This window comes from Periplaneta americana, chromosome 14 (assembly GCF_040183065.1).
Source record: "Periplaneta americana isolate PAMFEO1 chromosome 14, P.americana_PAMFEO1_priV1, whole genome shotgun sequence".
Lineage (NCBI taxonomy): Eukaryota > Metazoa > Arthropoda > Insecta > Blattodea > Blattidae > Periplaneta > Periplaneta americana.
Genome location: NC_091130.1, coordinates 154,185,142 through 154,204,156, shown reverse-complemented (window position 1 = coordinate 154,204,156; position 19,015 = coordinate 154,185,142). Strand labels below are relative to the sequence as shown.

The 19,015-nt window shown below is 33.1% G+C and overlaps 1 protein-coding gene across 1 annotated transcript in view; it reads left to right on the top strand.

Annotated features, from left to right (window-relative positions):
- Positions 1 to 12,522: 12,522 nt before the first annotated feature.
- The window catches only part of tok (tolkin), a 225,091-nt gene continuing 218,598 nt past the window's right edge, over positions 12,523 to 19,015 (top strand). Inside the window, exon 1 of the mRNA XM_069846399.1 lies at positions 12,523 to 13,763. Within this exon, the coding sequence (XP_069702500.1) occupies positions 13,580 to 13,763 (184 nt within the window). The 5' untranslated portion in view covers positions 12,523 to 13,579. The remainder of the gene's footprint in view (positions 13,764 to 19,015) is intronic.

Sequence of the window (19,015 nt, the reverse complement as noted above, 5' to 3'; positions counted from 1 at the left end):
TTTAGGCCTAATAAATGAATAGAAATTAAAATATATTGGAAATTTTAAGGTTTCAGCAAATTAAGTTTTATTGTTGTCTACATGCCTTTAATAATAATTATTATAAGCATCAGAATACTACCACTTTTATTTTTGCAGTTGTCAGCAATGCGTATATAAAGCATTATTGTAAATTCATTGCTAATGTCAGAAATGATTTTGTCTCACTAAAGCAAAGAAAAAATATGTAACAATTAATTACGGAAAGTAATATGAAGTAGGCCTATGCAATATTTCTCATAATATGCAGCTTTGATATAAGGTAATGGAACAACTGGATAATACGCACGGCAGACCAATATCGATAGTCGACTCTACTCGCTGGCCACTAGTCACCGGGCCGTACCGAGCCGTATCAAACAAAATATAATCGAAATGGTGGTAGTCAAATTCGCGACTATATTCTTAAATAATTCACTCCATTAGTCAAGTTCAAGGTTTTATGTAGTACAACGGCGGTTTTTTGAATGCATTAAATGAAAATGAAGATGTAATAAGATAATAAACTAGGTTATCACAAGGAAATTAACAGGAAAAAAGATGTGTTTCACGGAATACAATTAAAATGACGGAAAGTAAATTTCCGGTTAATGTTCGCCAAAGCGTAAAGTACGTAATTATGACGGCGTTGCTGTTTTATTTCTGGCCTATAGAAAAATACCTAGCCTTTTACGAAAAAAAAATTTAAGGACCATGAAATTATTCACCGCTTTCATTATACGCCTATTATTTTTTAACAATGTTACGAATCAAAAACTGTCATATTATATAATTTTAACTACTACATGGACGAACCAAATCAAGCTAACCTAACCTAACCTAACCAAAGCTAACCTAACCTAACCAAAGCTAACCTAACCTAACCTAACCAAAGCTAAGCTAACCTAACCAAAACTAATCTAACCTAACCAAAGCTAATTTAACCTAACCTAAGCTAACCTAACCTAAGCTAACCTAACCTAAGCTAACCTAACCAAAGCTAACCTAACCTAACCAAAGCTAAGCTAACCTAACCAAAACTAATCTAACCTAACCAAAGCTAATTTAAGCTAACCTAACCTAATCTAAGCTAAGCTAACCTAACATAACATAACATAACCTTCGTAAATGCAAGGCCTGTAACCGGAGCAAGAAGGGATCTCAATCATTTAATCTGCAAGTACACGCAAAAATAAATTCAAGTAAGGATCACGCTCCCACTGCATGAGAGGTCCGCGCATGCGCTACAGCAAAACTGTTTCTGTCCCGAGCCTCTTATCTAAGGCACTCGTCATAATTTACTCGCAATATTTACGCAAATACACATTGTCGCTAACAGTGGTGCTATCTCTCAATAATGTTCAGAACGAAGGAGGTAGACAGAGAGAGAAAAAATTTCTCCCGCCAACTACGCCACATATCAACGTCACGTTCTTATGTTGGTGACATTGTGTATTTACTTAAATTTGGTGCTAAACGTAACGGCACGGTTCAAAGTGACCGTGCTAATTCTCCAGTATAGCGGTTGATATAAGGTAATAATTTTACATTAAATACTACTCAACATTTCTTAAGTGTTTCATATATAATTCCACATTAGTAACTCACGTTTTAAACAATAGTCCGAATCCCGCTATGTTAATATTTCTATATGTGGACGTAATTCCATCCCGCTCCGCTAGATGTCAAGTCCGCAATATTTCGCACTCACGCCAATGCTACTAGTATACTGCTGTCCGGTATTATTATAGTACTAGCCGTACCCGTGCGCTCCGCTGCACCTGTTAGAAATAAATATAAAGTAATTACATAATTAAAATAGGACATTTGATCCAGGGAACAACTTTTACAACAGCGCAAGATAATCTGCTTCGCTCATTACCCAATTTTTTTTTGCATTGCATTTATTGCATATATATTTTATGTATTTTAACACGATTCAATTGAGCATAGTTAAAATTTCAATTATAAAATAATGGATTGCTAAGCTAACGTACTATTAGTGCATACTAAATCAATACACTCTCGTTGTTCGTTAATTCTCTGAGATTAAAATGAGTGTACTTACTTACTTACAAATGGCTTTTAAGGAACCCGAAGGTTCATTGCCGCCCTCACATAAGCCCGCCAGCGGTCCCTATCCTGTGCAAGATTAATCCAGTCTCTATCATCATACCCCACCTCCCTCAAATCCATTTTAATATTATCCTCCCATCTACGTCTCGGCCTCCCCAAAGGTCTTTATCCCATCCGGTCTCCCAACTAACACTCTATATGCATTTCTGGATTCGCCCATACGTGCTACATGCCCTGCCCATCTCAAACGTCTGGATTTAATGTTCCTAATTATGTCAGGTGAAGAATACAATGCGTGCAGTTCTGTGTTATGTAACTTCCTCCATTCTCCTGTAACTTCATCCCTCTTAGCCCCAAACATTTCCCTAAGAACCTTATTCTCAAACACCCTTAATCTCTGTTCCTCTCTCAAAGTGAGAGTCCAAGTTTCACAACCATAAAGAACAACCGGTAATATAACTGTTTTATAAATTCTAACTTTCAGATTTTTTGACAGCAGACTAGATGACAAAAGCTTCTCAACCGAATAATAACAGACATTTCCCATATCTAATATGCGTTTAATTTCCTCCCGAGTGTCATTTATATTTGTTACTGTTGCTCCAAGATATTTGAATTTTTCCACCTCTTCGAAGGATAAATCTCCAATTTTTTATATTTCCATTTCGTACAATATTCTGGTCACGAGACATAATCATATACTTTGTCTTTTCGGCATTTACTTCCGAACCGATCGCTCTACTTGCTTCAAGTAAAATTTCCGTGATTTCCCTAATCGTTTGTGTATTTTCTCCTAACATATTGACGTCATCCGCATAGACAAGAAGCTGATGTAACCCGTTCAATTCCAAACCCTGCCTGTTATCCTGAACTTCCCTAATGGCATATTCTAGAGCGAAGTTAAAAAGTAAAGGTGATAGTGCATCTCCCTGCTTTAGCCCGCAGTGAATTGGAAAAGCATCTGACAGAAACTGACCTATACGGACTCTGCTGTATGTTTCACTGAGACACATTTTAATTAATCGAACTAGTTTCTTGGGAATACCAAATTCAATAAGAATATCATATAATACTTCCCTCTTAACCGAGTCATATGCCTTTTTGAAATCTATGAATAACTGATGCACTGTACCCTTATACTCCCATTTTTTCTCCATTATCTGTCGAATACAAAAAATCTGATCAATAGTCGATCTATTACGCCTAAAACCACACTGATGATCCCCAATAATTTCATCTACGTACGGAGTTAATCTTCTCAAAAGAATATTTTACAAAATTTTGTACGACGTCAACAAAAGTGATATTCCTCGAAAGTTACCACAGTTGGTTTTGTCCCCCTTTTTAAAAATAGGTACAATTATGGACTCCTTCCATTGTTCTGGTACAATTTCCTTTTCCCAAATAGCAAGTACAAGTTTATAAATTTCGCTATATAATGCACTTCCACCCTCTTGTATTAATTCTGCTGGAATTTGATCGATACCTGGAGACTTGTACTTTTTCAGATTTTCTATCGCAATTTCGACTTCTGAAAGCGTAGGTTCGGGTATAAATGGCTCAGCAGTTTGTATTTCAATTTCGTCCCGATCATTTCTATTTGGCCTATGTACATTTAGTAGTTGCGCAAAATAGTTTTTCCATCTGTTTAGGATTGATGGAGAGTCTGCAAGCAAGTCACCATTCTCATCCTTGATCACGTTTACTCTTGGCTGATATCCGTTCTTAAATTCCTTTATACCCTTATATAAATCTCGAATGTTTTTATTCTTACTATTTGTTTCTACCTCATTCAGTTTTTCCTTCAAGTAACCTCTCTTTTTATTTCTAAGTGTACGACTTGCTTCCCGTCTTTCATTGAAATAATTATCTCTCTTCTCCTCAACTGGATCCTGTAAGAATTTCAGTTTTGCCTGTTTCCTTCTTTCTACTACCATGCAACAATCTTCATCAAACCACGGTTTCTTTTTCTTAGTTTCATAATAACCTATGCTCTGCTCAGCTGCAATTTTGATATTATCTCTGATATTTTCCCACACGCTATTAACATCTAATTCTTTCTCAACTTCGTCGGAACTTTCTAAAGTGGCAAAGCTATTCGAAATTTCGACCTGATAATTTTGCTTAGCTTCCTCGACCTTTAATTTCAAAATATTGAATTTAGTAATATTAACTTGTTGCTCTACTCGCTTGGCGATTGATAATCTTTCTTTTAATTCTCCAATCACGAAATAATGGTCAGAATTACGGTATGCACCCCTGAAAGTTCGAATATCTACTATACTAGTATGTCTCCGTTTATCTATCAAGATGTGATCTATTTGGTTGTGTGTCAATCCATCTGGAAAAGTCCAAGTATATTTATGTATATCCTTATGGGGGAATGTTGTACTTTTGACAATTAAATCTTTCGATGTGGCAAAGTTGACTAATCTAACTCCATTGTCAAAATGAGTGTACATAAATATTATTTTAAGAAATACAGAAAACGAATGTACAAAATAGCATATCAAATTTTTTGTGCATAAGAAGCTATTTTAATCCTATCTGTCCTGGATTTACTCAGACGTTACTATAATAACATTATAGCATTATGTCCATCTAGAGAAACTACACTTTCCAATGGTGAAATAGTAATTAATTATACAAATCGGTTAATTTAGCTTCTGATATTACTTCATACAAACACAGAAACATTCTCTGTAGGCTATGTTTAATAGCTTTCGGTTGTTGATGTTCAAGGCCCCTGTTTCGATTGTTGTTGTCCAAGGCCCCTTATAGACGAAGTCATTTGTTCTTAATTCATTGTACCGTCTTAGATGGCGTTATTTTAATTTTAAAACTCATTTATCTCATTGAATATCAGTCCTATCAAAATTTTGTAAAGAGTACAACTTATCGGAAATCATTTTTAAAGAAACTTGTGTTATGTAACATTTTTCACAAAAATCAATAATAAGCGAGATATTTTGATTTATTTAATTCAGGCCCCCTTATAAGCCCCCTTTTAAATAATGTATTTTGAATGCCATATAGCCTAAAATCTAAGTTACAACGAACTTAATTTATATTCAAATTTTCATATAAATCGGTTCAGCCATTATCGCGTGAAAAGGTAACAAACATACAGACAGACATACAAACAAAAATTTAAAAAATGCGATTTTCGGTTTCAGGGTGGTTAATTATATATGTTAGGGTTAGGACCAATTATTTTTGTAAAATCGAAAATTACCAGAAAAATTTCGGCTACAGATTTATTATTAGTATAGATGGTATTTGGTATGTCAACTTACGAGACAAATGAACAACAAAAAATACGATCTTCTGAAAGATTATTTTGTTTTCTACAGAGTGATTTATATAGAACTGACACATTTCTTTCATTAATTGTTTCAAAACGAATTGCGCTAGCGACAACTTATTATACCTAAAATGTAGAGGAATTTTGGGAGATTATTTACCTCTATAGCAAATGTTGTCCGGCGTTGTCAAATCCGGAGATCTCGGTGGCCACAGGTTCCTGGAAATTATTCGGTCGTCACATAACCGGATAAATGGAACCATGCTACATCTGTGAACCATGTGATGGACAACATGGCAGGATTTTGCACAATGAACGTCTGAAACCAACAGCAGAATGTTCTGGAGTTTCGATTCCTTGTCACTAGTTGCGCAGATGTTTATGTTTTATTCCTATTGTTGGCAGCTGTTTTCGACATTTTGTGTCAACGTGAAAATGCAGTACACATTAAATCAACGACTCTTCCTTGTGAAGCAATACTGGATTACGAATTCAATTACAGCTACTCAAAGGGTATACCAGAGGGAATTTGGTGTTCGCAATCCTCCCAAAAGAAACACAATACTGGGACTGGTAAACAAATTGGAAACAACTGGATCTCTGGTGAGTGAAAAGGGCAAGCATCGTCCATCTAGGCTTCCCACGGTTGTTGTTGACGTAAGAGCACGACTGGAGCAGTCACCCAAAAAATCATTAAGACGTTTGTCGCAGGAGACAGGGTACACCTACTCAATGTGTCAGAGAGCCTAAAGCCATATAGGGTTACGGTTGTTCATCAGCTACAGGAACCAGATAAGGATAAAAGATTGAATTATTGTCGTTGGTTTCAGACGTTCATTGTGCAAAATCCTGCCATATTGTCCATCACATGGTTCACAGATGAAGCATGGTTCCATTTATCCGGTTATGTGACAACCGAATAATTTCCAGGAACCTGTGGCCACCGAGACCTCCGGATTTGACAACGCCGGACAACATTTGCTATAGAGGTAAATAATCTCCCAAAATTCCTCTACATTTTAGGTATAATAAGTTGTCGCTAGCACAATTCGTTTTGAAACAATTAATGAAAGAAATGTGTCAGTTCTATATAAATCACTCTGTATTAATAGTAATGAAAGAAGTACAATCCACATCTTTTGTAAATAATCTACATTGATCTACAATTAATATTAGAAATAATTATGTTGTTAAATTTTCATGTTTCCAGAATATTGTCCAAATACGTGACCCGTATCTTTTAGCGATGAAGTTGTTGAAGTATGTGTTGGCAAACTACAATAATAATTGTAGGATATAATGTGCAGATTTCTGCAACTGTCACGCATTGCGGAAACTTAGTAATCACACGCATGAAGCGCTCTGTAAATGCAAGTGCCGAGTTCGCGAACCAGAAAACTAATTACATAGTTTAAATTGCGCTGCAACATTACGAATACAGTCGGCGGGATGCGGTGCGGGTGGTCTTGGGCTCGAGTTAGTGGCGGTGCTTAATTTAGCGGCCTCTGTGCTGTGCAGTGGAACTGAATTATCCAAATACGTTTTCAATTTAGCAGATTGTCTCCAAACACAGTAGCTTCCACAATTCCCCATATTCTGAAAACTTCTCCTTTAAATTACTCCAATTTTTTTTAACGTGAGTACATTTATGCTTGTGACATTCGAGAAATTTGGTCACCATTTCTGTTAATACAGTGACGTCATTAATTATAGTAGGCTTTGGAAGACAGAAATTTTATTATGGTGTTTAAAACAATGCAGTTTCTAATCCAGCCAGTCGTGATAAAACATAAAGAAGAAACGAATGTAGTATTGGAATTATTTTACTGTTACTTACTTACTTACTTAATTACTTACTTACTTACTTACTTACTTACTTACTGGCTTTTAAGGAACTCGGAGGTTCATTGCCGCCCTCACATAAGCCCGCCATTGGTCCCTATCCTGAGCAAGATTAATCCAGTCTCTACCATCATATCCCATCTCCCTCAAATCCATTTTAATATTATCTTCCCATTTACGTCTCGGCCTCCTCAAAGGTCGTTTTCCCTCCGGCCTCCCAACTAACACTCTATATCTGTTCGCCGCATTAACTTAAAATTAAACTATACAAAATGTAGTCAATAGAAAATTATGATTTTTCGTGCTTGAACTAATGTAAAACGGCTGCTAACAATGACGGCATTGTTGACACGTTTTCAATGCCAAGCCACGAACTTTTCAAACGTACCTCGTAAATTGCTCATTTAATTCTGCAGTCTGACACAATATTTAATTAATAAGATATAAAAGTTTAAATGATTTTTTTTTTAATTTTCAGGATCCTTTTCTGTTACTGATTTCACATTTAGTGAATGGGCCCATTCACAATGAAAATTAAACATAGCCGTAACATAAACACAGAAGTTTGCGCCCAGGCTACCAAATGGGATCATTCACAATGATTCACTTAAGCATTGACATAAACATTACCGTAAGACGTTAACATGAAAGTTTGCAAACTCCAAACTTTCATGCTTATGCTTACGTGATTTGCAAACAGAACACAATCGTGGAGCGCTGAAGTATACGACAGAATATGAGGAAATGGCGTCGTTGTTATGTTTCCATGGTTACCAAGTATGTTTGCGGTTATGTTTATGTTCCCATTGTGAATGATGGTATGACTTCTTGATTTTACCATAACGTTTATATTCTTAACTTAACGCTTACGTTATGTTTAATTTTCATTGTGAATTATCCTTTAGAATCCACTACCATTGACACAAGCATAAGCTCGTTTCTTCTGGTAAATAATTCTCTGTCATCTTTGAATGGCTGTAATCATATAAATACACACATAGTACACAGTCATTTATATAGTGCTCATTGCTGATGAAATAGTGTTGAACCTAGTGCGTACAGAACCCAGTGTACGTATACAGCTACAATATATCTGTCACCCCACCCTCCCAAAAAACAAACACACAAACATAATATCTGCCTGCTCAAAGTAAATGTTATGGCTGTTCGTATATATTATGCAGTACAGTATGTGGAGATATATGTATGTACTGTACATAATGACTACGAATGACCACCTCTGCCTGTAATTCCGCAATTCTGTTTTTTCCGAACTCTGCTTTACACAATTGATTTGACAGACGCCATGCTTATTAATGATCTATTCCATCTCAAATCGACCGAAATATAGAGAAAATTGACCTTACAATTTCTAAATACAATGAAACTTTTTTTGTACGTAGAGAACTGTGATACAATGCTTTGTGCAAAGTTTGAGGCATCAGAACTTCATAGTGTTTAAATTAAAAATATTTAAATTTATCGTATTTTCATAAAATTAGCAACTTTAAACTGTTGTGGCTCCGAAACCCTTTCACCCAATGGTCAAAATCATGGTTTATTTTGATGCTGAGAAATTAAAGTTTATATTGACATATAAACAGATTTTCTTACTTTTCATGGAAATGAAGAAATTTAGATTTTTTCCTCATCAAGACGCCTTTGGCTAGGAAAAAATATTTTAAAATATATAGTTAGATTCCGCATTGAATGCACAAATAAACACATATTTTTACTGATTGTATGTTGATAAGAAAGTATTGAAAATATCAAATAAAGAAAATAAGTAGTACGCGCGTGAACTAACCAGCTGACTGTGAGACGGGAGCTAGCCGAGACAAGCAAGGCCAGGAGACAAACACGTGATGTGTCGTCTAGCAGTCTGTGCTAGCTTTATCACAGTTTTTCATACACACAGGAGTAAAATGACGCCCAACGCTCGCTTATCGTCAGCTCTCGGCCAGTGCGTGCGGTACTGCGCCGTTCAAGTCTAGGCGTGTGAAAATCATCTGTTTAATAACCTCCAAACTTATTGCCATACACTAAGCAAACAATGCCGAATCCCTCTTAATAATTCAAGTTTTTTTCTCAATATTTTTTTACATTTTTATAAATGGCCAAAAAGCCTAAAAGCAAGTAAAATCAGATTATCTGTCTCTCTGTGTACAATAAAAACAAGGATTACTTCTTAACGCAACCTACCAAATGTCAGCTTCAAAATAAGCTCTCGTTCAATGTTCTGCAGTAAATGGTTCCAGAGTTCTGAGTGCTCAATAATACGAAAACCGTTTGACTTTCTATAGTATATTTTTGAAAATGCACTCTCCTCAGCACCTTGTATAAGTAGGGAAAAAATTAGGGTAAAAAAAAGTGCGAGGTTTTTTACTGATAGATTTCAAATGGAATAGCCGTAATGTAAATGAACAATGACAAAACAAATAAGATTTATTTTTCACTGAGAGAACGTATTTTTTTTTTTCTTTTTGTTACTCAGTAGTTGGTGATTCAAGGGGACATTATTTCATATTTGGAGTGACAGGGAATTAATGGAATGCCTATAATTTGAATTAAACGTTTATGCTATTCATGATAGTTATTGTGAGCATTGTTGGGGTCGTAAGAATGTTTGGGATTTGAAATAAAAGTTTGATATTTCTTTTCATTTGTGATTTTATTTTTACCATCGCATGATTCCATCTTTCTTTTCATTGCATTTATCTTCATCTCATACTGCTCACAGCTGTCATTTATCTCCAGTAGCATATTCCTTATTATCATCATCTCCTCTTCTGCTTACAACGCCATATCATCAGCAAATCTTATGTATGTACTTTATTCTTCTTCCTCTTTCTATCACTCCTCCCAGTTCTACACCAAATCCATCAAGTAGATATTGAAGAAGGTAAGTGATAAAGGGCATCCTTCAAGTACTCCTCTCCTATTTCACTTCTTTTTCTTCTCTTATCCTGACTTTGACTCGTTTTATATAAAGATTGCTGAACAGCCCCTCTCTTTTCAATCCACGCCAATTTTCTTTAGGATCTCCATCAGTTTATTCCAGTCAACTCTGTCAAACGCCTTTTCTAAGTCCACAAATATTACATACACTTCTTTATTCTTCTCGAAGTATTTTTCTCCGATTGTTCATAGTAGTCCAATTACATTCCTCGTACATTTTTCCTTCCATTATACACTATTTAGAAACTAAGTAGGCTATAGTATTATGAAATAAAATACCTTGCATTACAATACACAACTTACTTACTTACTTACTTACTTACTGGTTTTTAAGGAACCCGGAGGTTCATTGCCGCCCTCACATAAGCCCGCCATTGGTCCCTATCCTGAGCAAGATTAATCCAGTCTCTATCATCATATCCCACCTCCCTCAAATCCATTTTAATATTATCCTCCCATCTACGTCTCGGCCTCCACAACACTGTGCATAAAAGTGTAAATAATGTATTATCAATGTAGGTCTACATTCTCTATGATAGTTTAAATAGCAAAAATAGAGTATTGTAGTGTACATAATATAAATAATTTAAGTTCTAAATATTAGTGTCATTGTTAAAGTGGTCCATGTCTTGTTCTGCACTATTTGACCAAATAGGAGTCGCGTGAACAGCTAGTCAAGTAGGCTACTTCGGTTGCAAATGCAAGTAGTCTACTTAAAAACAACAGTAATACTTAACCTTGCAGTCTTATGGGACAAAATACGCTCCCGACGATAGCCTTCGCGTTCTATTTACAGTTGTTTGATGTATCGTGATGGCTGTAAAGGCTCATTCACAATGAAAATTAAACATAACGTAAGCGTTAACTTAAAAATGCAAACGTTACGGTAAAATCAAGAACATTCACGATGGGAACATAAACATAACCGCTAAGATACTTGGTAACCATGGAAACATAACAACGACGCCATTTTCTCATATTCTGTCGTATACTTGAGCGCTCCACGATTGTGTTCTGTTTGCAAATCACTTAAGCATAAGCATGAAAGTTTGGAGTTTGCAAACTTTCATCAAATACCTTACTATAATAATACCGGACAGCTAGCAGTTTTACGTGCGAACGACGATGGTGCTGCTACCTACCTGCCGGGATGGAGTTATTCGCGAAACAAGCTGTAATCAACTGCAATGTATATTGTTGCTGGGCTAGTTAATAGTTTTATGAATTAGTACTAGTGTTAAAATGTCAGGGTGTATATGTGTTGTTTATAATTGTGACAATTGCAGCATTACAAATTGCTCCAAATCGTACTTTCGATTTCCGACAGTTCATAAAACGTGAGTCAACAACATTCTTTAGTAGGCCTAATTCCTTCGTCTTTGTGTTGATAGAAAAATACAAATTAGTTTTTTTTTTTTTTTAGACCTAATAAATGAAAAGAAGTTAAAATGTATTGGATTTTAAGGTTTTATCAAATTAAGTTTTATTGTTGTCCACATGCCTTTACTAATTATTACAAGCATCCGATTACTATCAATTTTATCTTTGCAGTTGTCAGCAATGCGTATATAAAACATTACTGTAAATTTATTCCTAATATCAGATTGATTTTGTCTCGGTAAACCAAAGAAAAAATATGTAACAATTAATTACGGAAAGTAATATGAAGTATGCAATATTTCTCATAATATGCAGCTTTGATACAAGATAATAATTTTACATTAAATATTATTCAACATTTTTTAAGTGTTTCATATATAATTCCATATTAGTAACTCACGTTTTAAACAATAGTCAGAATCTCGCTATGTTAATATGTATATATGTGAACATAATTCCATCCCTCTCCGCTAGATGTCAGGTCCGCGATTTTTCGCACTTACGCCAATGCTACTAGCATACAGCTGTCCGGTATTATTATAGTAAGGTATTTGCTTCCATGTTAACGTCTTACGGTAATGTTTATGTCAATGTTTATGTGAATCATTGTGAATGATCCCATTTGGTAGCCTGGGCGCAAACTTCTGTGTTTATGTTACGGTTATGTTTAATTTTCATTGTGAATGGGCCTTAAGGAATAGTAATGTAGACAGATAGATGTGTGTCCTTACAATATGATGAGAGCAGCAGATGCAGGAGGCCATGCCTATTTAAGGAGCTGCCCTGCAGGATGCCGGCCTTCGAGGGGAGTCAGTCTCAGAATTAAATGTCAGAGAGGGTGGCGATTCGTTGTGCGCTGACGCTGGGGTAGTGGGGTGGGGTGGCGCGCGACCCGACCACGTGAAGACACACACAGGAGGCCTTGGAGTGGCGAGCGCTGTGTTCCGTTGTCAGTTGCGTTCCGAGTGCGCTGCAGACAACTCCTCCTCGTGGCGGCTAGGCTCTAAAAACAAGAACGCAACGCATCACGAACTCGAGCGTGCATCATGCTCAAGTGAAGTTTCTGTATATTTATTTTTCAAAGTGCGTTATTTCATTTTTCGAGTGATTGTGTTTGTAATCACATTTTGTAATTCGTATTTTAACGTAAGAAAAAAAGAAACGTACTTTTTTTTCGATATAGATAGATTTTAAAACAGTTTTTGTGAGGTGTCAATGTTTTAGACGTAAAAGTTACTGTAGCGGTTACAAAATTGGGTGCAATTGGTGACAAGAGGTGAAACATTTATCACATTACAGTACCCTCGTCATAATTTAAGTGTTAATTTTAGGGTTCTTCTTTACATCTAATTATTTCAGTTACAAAATAAAGGCGTGAGTTGGAATATTGCACTGGCTGCCTTATAAATTCAAGATTAAAAAGAATTATTTCACATGTCTTGGGATGGTACTAGTAATAGAAGCGTTCAGTCAAGTTGAGTGTCGTGTATTGAAGATGTACGGTTTCATTTATGACTATTTGATTACTGTTTTTTAGTGGAATTCGTTATACTGATTGTAAACTTTATTTTCACCCACGAAGAAGCGGAGAATTTGTTTAGAAATACACATTAAGTTTTATTGCAATATATAATTTAAGAAAGACTTAAGTTACAAATCTGAACTCTGTTATACATTTTTCTTCGCAACAAATTCTTTTCAAAAGACTGAAAAGAATCCAAGAAATGCGACAAATTGGCGTGCGAACACCAATTATTTGTAGTTATTACCCCCGATTAATACTGTAAGGGTTACTGTTTGCAATGGACAGTGCTAAAATAGTGAAATTAATCCGCTGATAGAATTAGTTTCATTGCAAAGCGTAGCAGATCTCTATATTTTCGTGCCGTGAGTTGCCATGTAACGAGGACTCGCAGGCGGCTTTGAACTGTGATCACTAGTCGGTTGTTGCTACGTGTGCGGTTGTGTCAAATTGGGAGCTGTGGACAGACGAGTTGCTTCATGAACAGGCGATGTGTCAGTAGTGGAGGGCGTGGAGGATTTTACAACATGTCTTGGTCTCTGTGGTTTCTTCTGGCCGTCCTCGGCGTGCCCTCAGGCGCAAAGTTCACGGCCCACGAGTTGCTCACCACCAGCTTCCCCAGTCGAGTGTCTGACGACATCGATGTGGATCCCTGCAAGGCAGGTGAGTAGGGCACATACACAGTGCATGAAAAATTTCCATAACCCCACTTAGCGATAAGATTTGGTAGGCCGGATAAACTCCTGAACATAGATTGCACCCTTTCCCTCTTACTTCAAAATTCCAACCTTGTGCACACAAAATAAATTATTGGCACTGAAAAGTGCCTTTTCGTAAATATAATGATGCGCATTCGACAAACGCAGACAAATCTGCTCTTTTTAGTATTTTAAGACATAATTTGGAAGCAAGCAGTCAATGTAACGTGTTCAATTCCAAATCCTCTTTGTTTTCCTGAACTTTCCTAATGGCATATTCTAGAGCAAATTTAATAATAAAAGGTGAAGAGTCCGTATATCTATGCAAAAACGAAGTCGAACCTCAATACAACAGTTTTCTGGAGAGTAGAAAAATTGTCGTGGACGAATCAAGAATGGCATGTGCCCCCGGGCGTAAGTAATAATTGGACCCCTTGAGTAAAAAGACAATAAATAATGATAGTAGTAATAATAATAATAATAATAATAATAATAATAATAATACTAATACTAATAATAATAGGCTAATAATAGCGACAACAGCAATAATAATGATGATAATAATAGTATATAATAATAATCACTACAATAGCAATAATAATCATAATAATAACAATAATAATAATAGTAATATAATAATAATGATGATAATGTTGTTGATAATAATAATAGCAGTGACAACAGCAATAATGATAATATCAATAATAGTAGTAGTAATATAATAATAATAATAATAATAATAATAATAATAATAATAATAGTAGCAACAACACCAATAATAATGATAATAATAGTATAATATAATAATAGCTACAATAGCAATAATAATCATAGTAATTGTAATAAAAATAGCAGTGACAACAGCAATAATGATATCAATAATAATAATAATAATAATAATAAGAATAAGAATAATAGCTACAACACTAATAATAATGATGATAATAATAGTATAATATAGCAATAATAATCATAGTAATAACAATAATAATAATAATAATAATAATAATAATAATAGCAGTGACAACAGCAATAATAATAATAATAATATAATAATAGCTACAATAGCAGTAATAATAATAATAATGATAATATTAATTACAATAATAATATGACGTTGATGATAATAATAATAATAATAATAATAATAATAATAATAGCAACGACAGCAATAATAATGATGATAATAGTAGTAATATAATAATAATCATAATGATAATATTAATTAATTAATTAATTAATTAATTAATTAATTAATTTATTTATTAATTAATTTATTTATTTATATTTAATGTGCTGTACAACAGCCAGTGGCCAATTACAGTTCAGCACAAATATAGCAAAAACATAATACAAAAATAATTATTACACATAAATACAATTACAATTAATTATAATAATGACGATGAATGGATTACTAAGAATACTATGAGACAATGATAATTGTGTAAAATGCCTAAAATAATACATAAATGATAAATCGTTGCCAAGAGCAAACTAAGTCTATACAATAATGACAATAATAATAGTATGACGATGATTATGATAATAATAATAATAATAATAATAATAATAATGGCAACAACAGCAATAATAATGATGATAAGAATAGTAATATAATAATAATAATAATAGCTACAATAGCAATAATAATGATAGTAATAATAATAATGACAATATTAATGACAATAATAATATGACGATGATGATGATGATAATAATAATAATAATAATAATAATAATAGCAACAACAGCAATAATAATGATGATAAGAATAGTAATATAATAATAATAATAATAATAATAATAATAATAGCTACAATAGCAATAATAATGATGATAAGAATAGTAATATAATAATAATAATAATAATAGCTACAATAGCAATAATAATGATAGTAATAATAATAATGACAATATTAATGACAATAATAATATGTCGATGATGATGATGATAATAATAATAATAATAATAATAATAATAATAATAATAATAATAATAATAATAATAGCAACAACAGCAATAATAATGATGATAAGAATAGTAATATAATAATAATAATAATAATAATAATAGCTACAATAGCAATAATAATGATGATAAGAATAGTAATATAATAATAATAATAATAATAATAATAGCAACAACAGCAATAATAATGATGATAAGAATAGTAATATAATAATAATAATAATAATAATAATAATAATAATAATAGCAACAACAGCAATAATAATGATGATAAGAATAGTAATATAATAATAATAATAATAATAATAATAATAGCTACAATAGCAATAATAATGATGATAAGAATAGTAATATAATAATAATAATAATAATAATAATAATAATAATAATAATAATAGCTACAATAGCAATAATAATGATGATAAGAATAGTAATATAATAATAATAATAATAATAATAATAATAATAATAATAATAATAATAATAATAATAATAATAGCTACAATAGCAATAATAATGATAGTAATAATAATAATGACAATATTAATGACAATAATAATATGACGATGATGATGATGATAATAATAATAATAATAATAATAATAATAATAATAGCAACAACAGCAATAATAATGATGATAAGAATAGTAATATAATAATAATAATAATAATAATAATAATAATAATAGCAACAACAGCAATAATAATGATGATAAGAATAGTAATATAATAATAATAATAATAATAATAATAATAATAATAATAGCTACAATAGCAATAATAATGATAGTAATAATAATAATGACAATATTAATGACAATAATAATATGACGATGATGATGATAATAATAATAATAATAATAATAATAATAATAATAATAATAATAATAATAATAATAATAATATCCTTTTGATGTTGAACATAGGGACGAACTTCCCTCAGCCACTCATTCATTAACACCCTTGTCTTAAATATTAATCTCCAGAAAGGAACTGTACGGCATTTTCAGGAGGCAAAATCGTGTATGCTGTCTGCAAAATCAGTCTCCGCCTAATTTCATGTCCTGTAGCTACTCATCAAATTAAAGCGTGGTCGTGCCCTTCCCCAGATTTATATTCTGAAAGGATATAGGTAGAAATCGGTATAAAACAACATTACTGTATATGTCACGAAATAACATTTACTCACATGATTACCCTATTCGACTTTTCTTCTTTTACTACTACTTCAATGAAAGTAATCCAATGTCTGTTCTTAAAACGTTGCAGCCAGCCGTTGCTTGCTTTCAAGTTCGAATCACCGAGTACATTGGCAAAATTAAGCGCTTCTTGACACACACAGGGTCTGTTACAGGAATGTTAAGTGTTCTCATTTCATTAATCTCTTGAAGGTAGCTATGCCAACGTCTACTGCCGCACGTTTAAACGCTTACGTTGAGGATTTTTTCATCACTTGCGACACTGTCCTTGATTCCTGGCGTTTCTTTATGAATATTGCGAGTGTTGACTGTGAAAACCCATACTTTGCAGTCTGCTTTTGTTTGCTATCTATATCACCAGAGCCGGGTATTTGTGGTGACCATGACAACCTCGAAATATTACATAAAATCAACTGATTTTTATTAATATTCAGGAATTAAGAGGATATAATTAATAATTTGTCGGGAAAACAATCGCGATACATTGCGAAATAGCTGCCTAACAGCGAAATATAAACATAATCGCGAATTATCACTATTGCGTCGTTTTATAACGAATTTCAAATTATGATTTTTTGTAATATATTATTCCGGCTACTCTTTTAAATGTAATCCACTTCGATTTGTTATAGTATGCAGAAACATTCCTGCAGTATCTAATGCAGATTCTGAAAAATTTTTTTCAAGGCACAATTTGATTGAAACTTACATGCCCTTTGTTGCAAAATAATATTGAAACATGTACAATACTGCAATTTGGAGAAGTTTGGGATGCTTTTTAAGAATAAATTAAGTTTCATAGTTATAATTGTACGTAAAATGTAAAACAAGATACAGGATATTTTTAAAATGTAATATTCTATTTCATATAAAATAAATATATTTTGTGCGAGATCATGCGTATTTGCTTGGTTTCCGCACAAAACCAATCCGCGGAAAGTCTAAAATTCCACATTCAGTATTCCCAACGTAACACACATAACAATTTCCCTCTTCTTACCGCTTAAGTGACATATTGATTTTACTGCTTTAGGCTTTTAACATATTATTTTTAGAGACGTTCAATATAGTAATAATTATAAATTGGAAACTTACCACTGCAATTTCACCTAAACTGCACTGTTAATTATTGTTTTTAAATATTTGCAAAAATTAAGTAAACTCTACAACTCCACTAAAGTTACTGCATTCGTGATGCAAGTAACATTAAGGAAGCCGTGAAAAAATCAACAAGATTCCAGACTCATCATAGACTGGGGGAAAAAAAGACAGACGTATATACGGCCTGCTGGAGTATATTAAACACAAAAAACATTTTAAAGCAACAATGTTGAAGATAGATATTTTTGTTTTGCAAAGTTGCCGTCATTGAACAGAAACCAAGATTGAGATTTCATTGCAACTAATTAGAAATTCCTCTTTCAGGTATGTAATAAACGATCTTCGCACAAAATAATGTACGATACACGAGCGGTATGTTTTCTTTCAATTCTCGGAAATTAAAAAAGCTCAACTACGTTTCGCTTTTTCAAACTTTTCCTCGAGCATGAAAACTTCAACATACCGCTCTTGTAACGCATATTACTATTATAGTGCTGTTAATCGATCAAAATATTTAATCGATTAACTATTTGAATTTAAGAGATTGATGGATAGATTAATCGAGTTTTGGTCGATTTGAAAAAAATGTTTTAATATACTGTAATACACACTTATTGTTAAATTTAACTTGTGTTCGGTGATAAGCATAAGTAGTAAATGTTGCATATCAGTATATATTGTATCGTTATATTACAAAACAACTATTTTAATTACTGTACTTACTGACATATTTATTATGAGGCTTATAATTTATTGTGTCAGTTTCTCCGGGAATTTTTGAGACAAACATAAATAACAAAAAGTATGAAGACTCACCTAGTTAATACTGCTTCATCCATGATTTTAAACATGTGAGTGCATTCACATGCTCCGAATTAAGTGCCGCTCTACGTTTAGTAACAATGTTTCCTGCATCACTAAACACGAAAAACTTTTTTTCTGCCA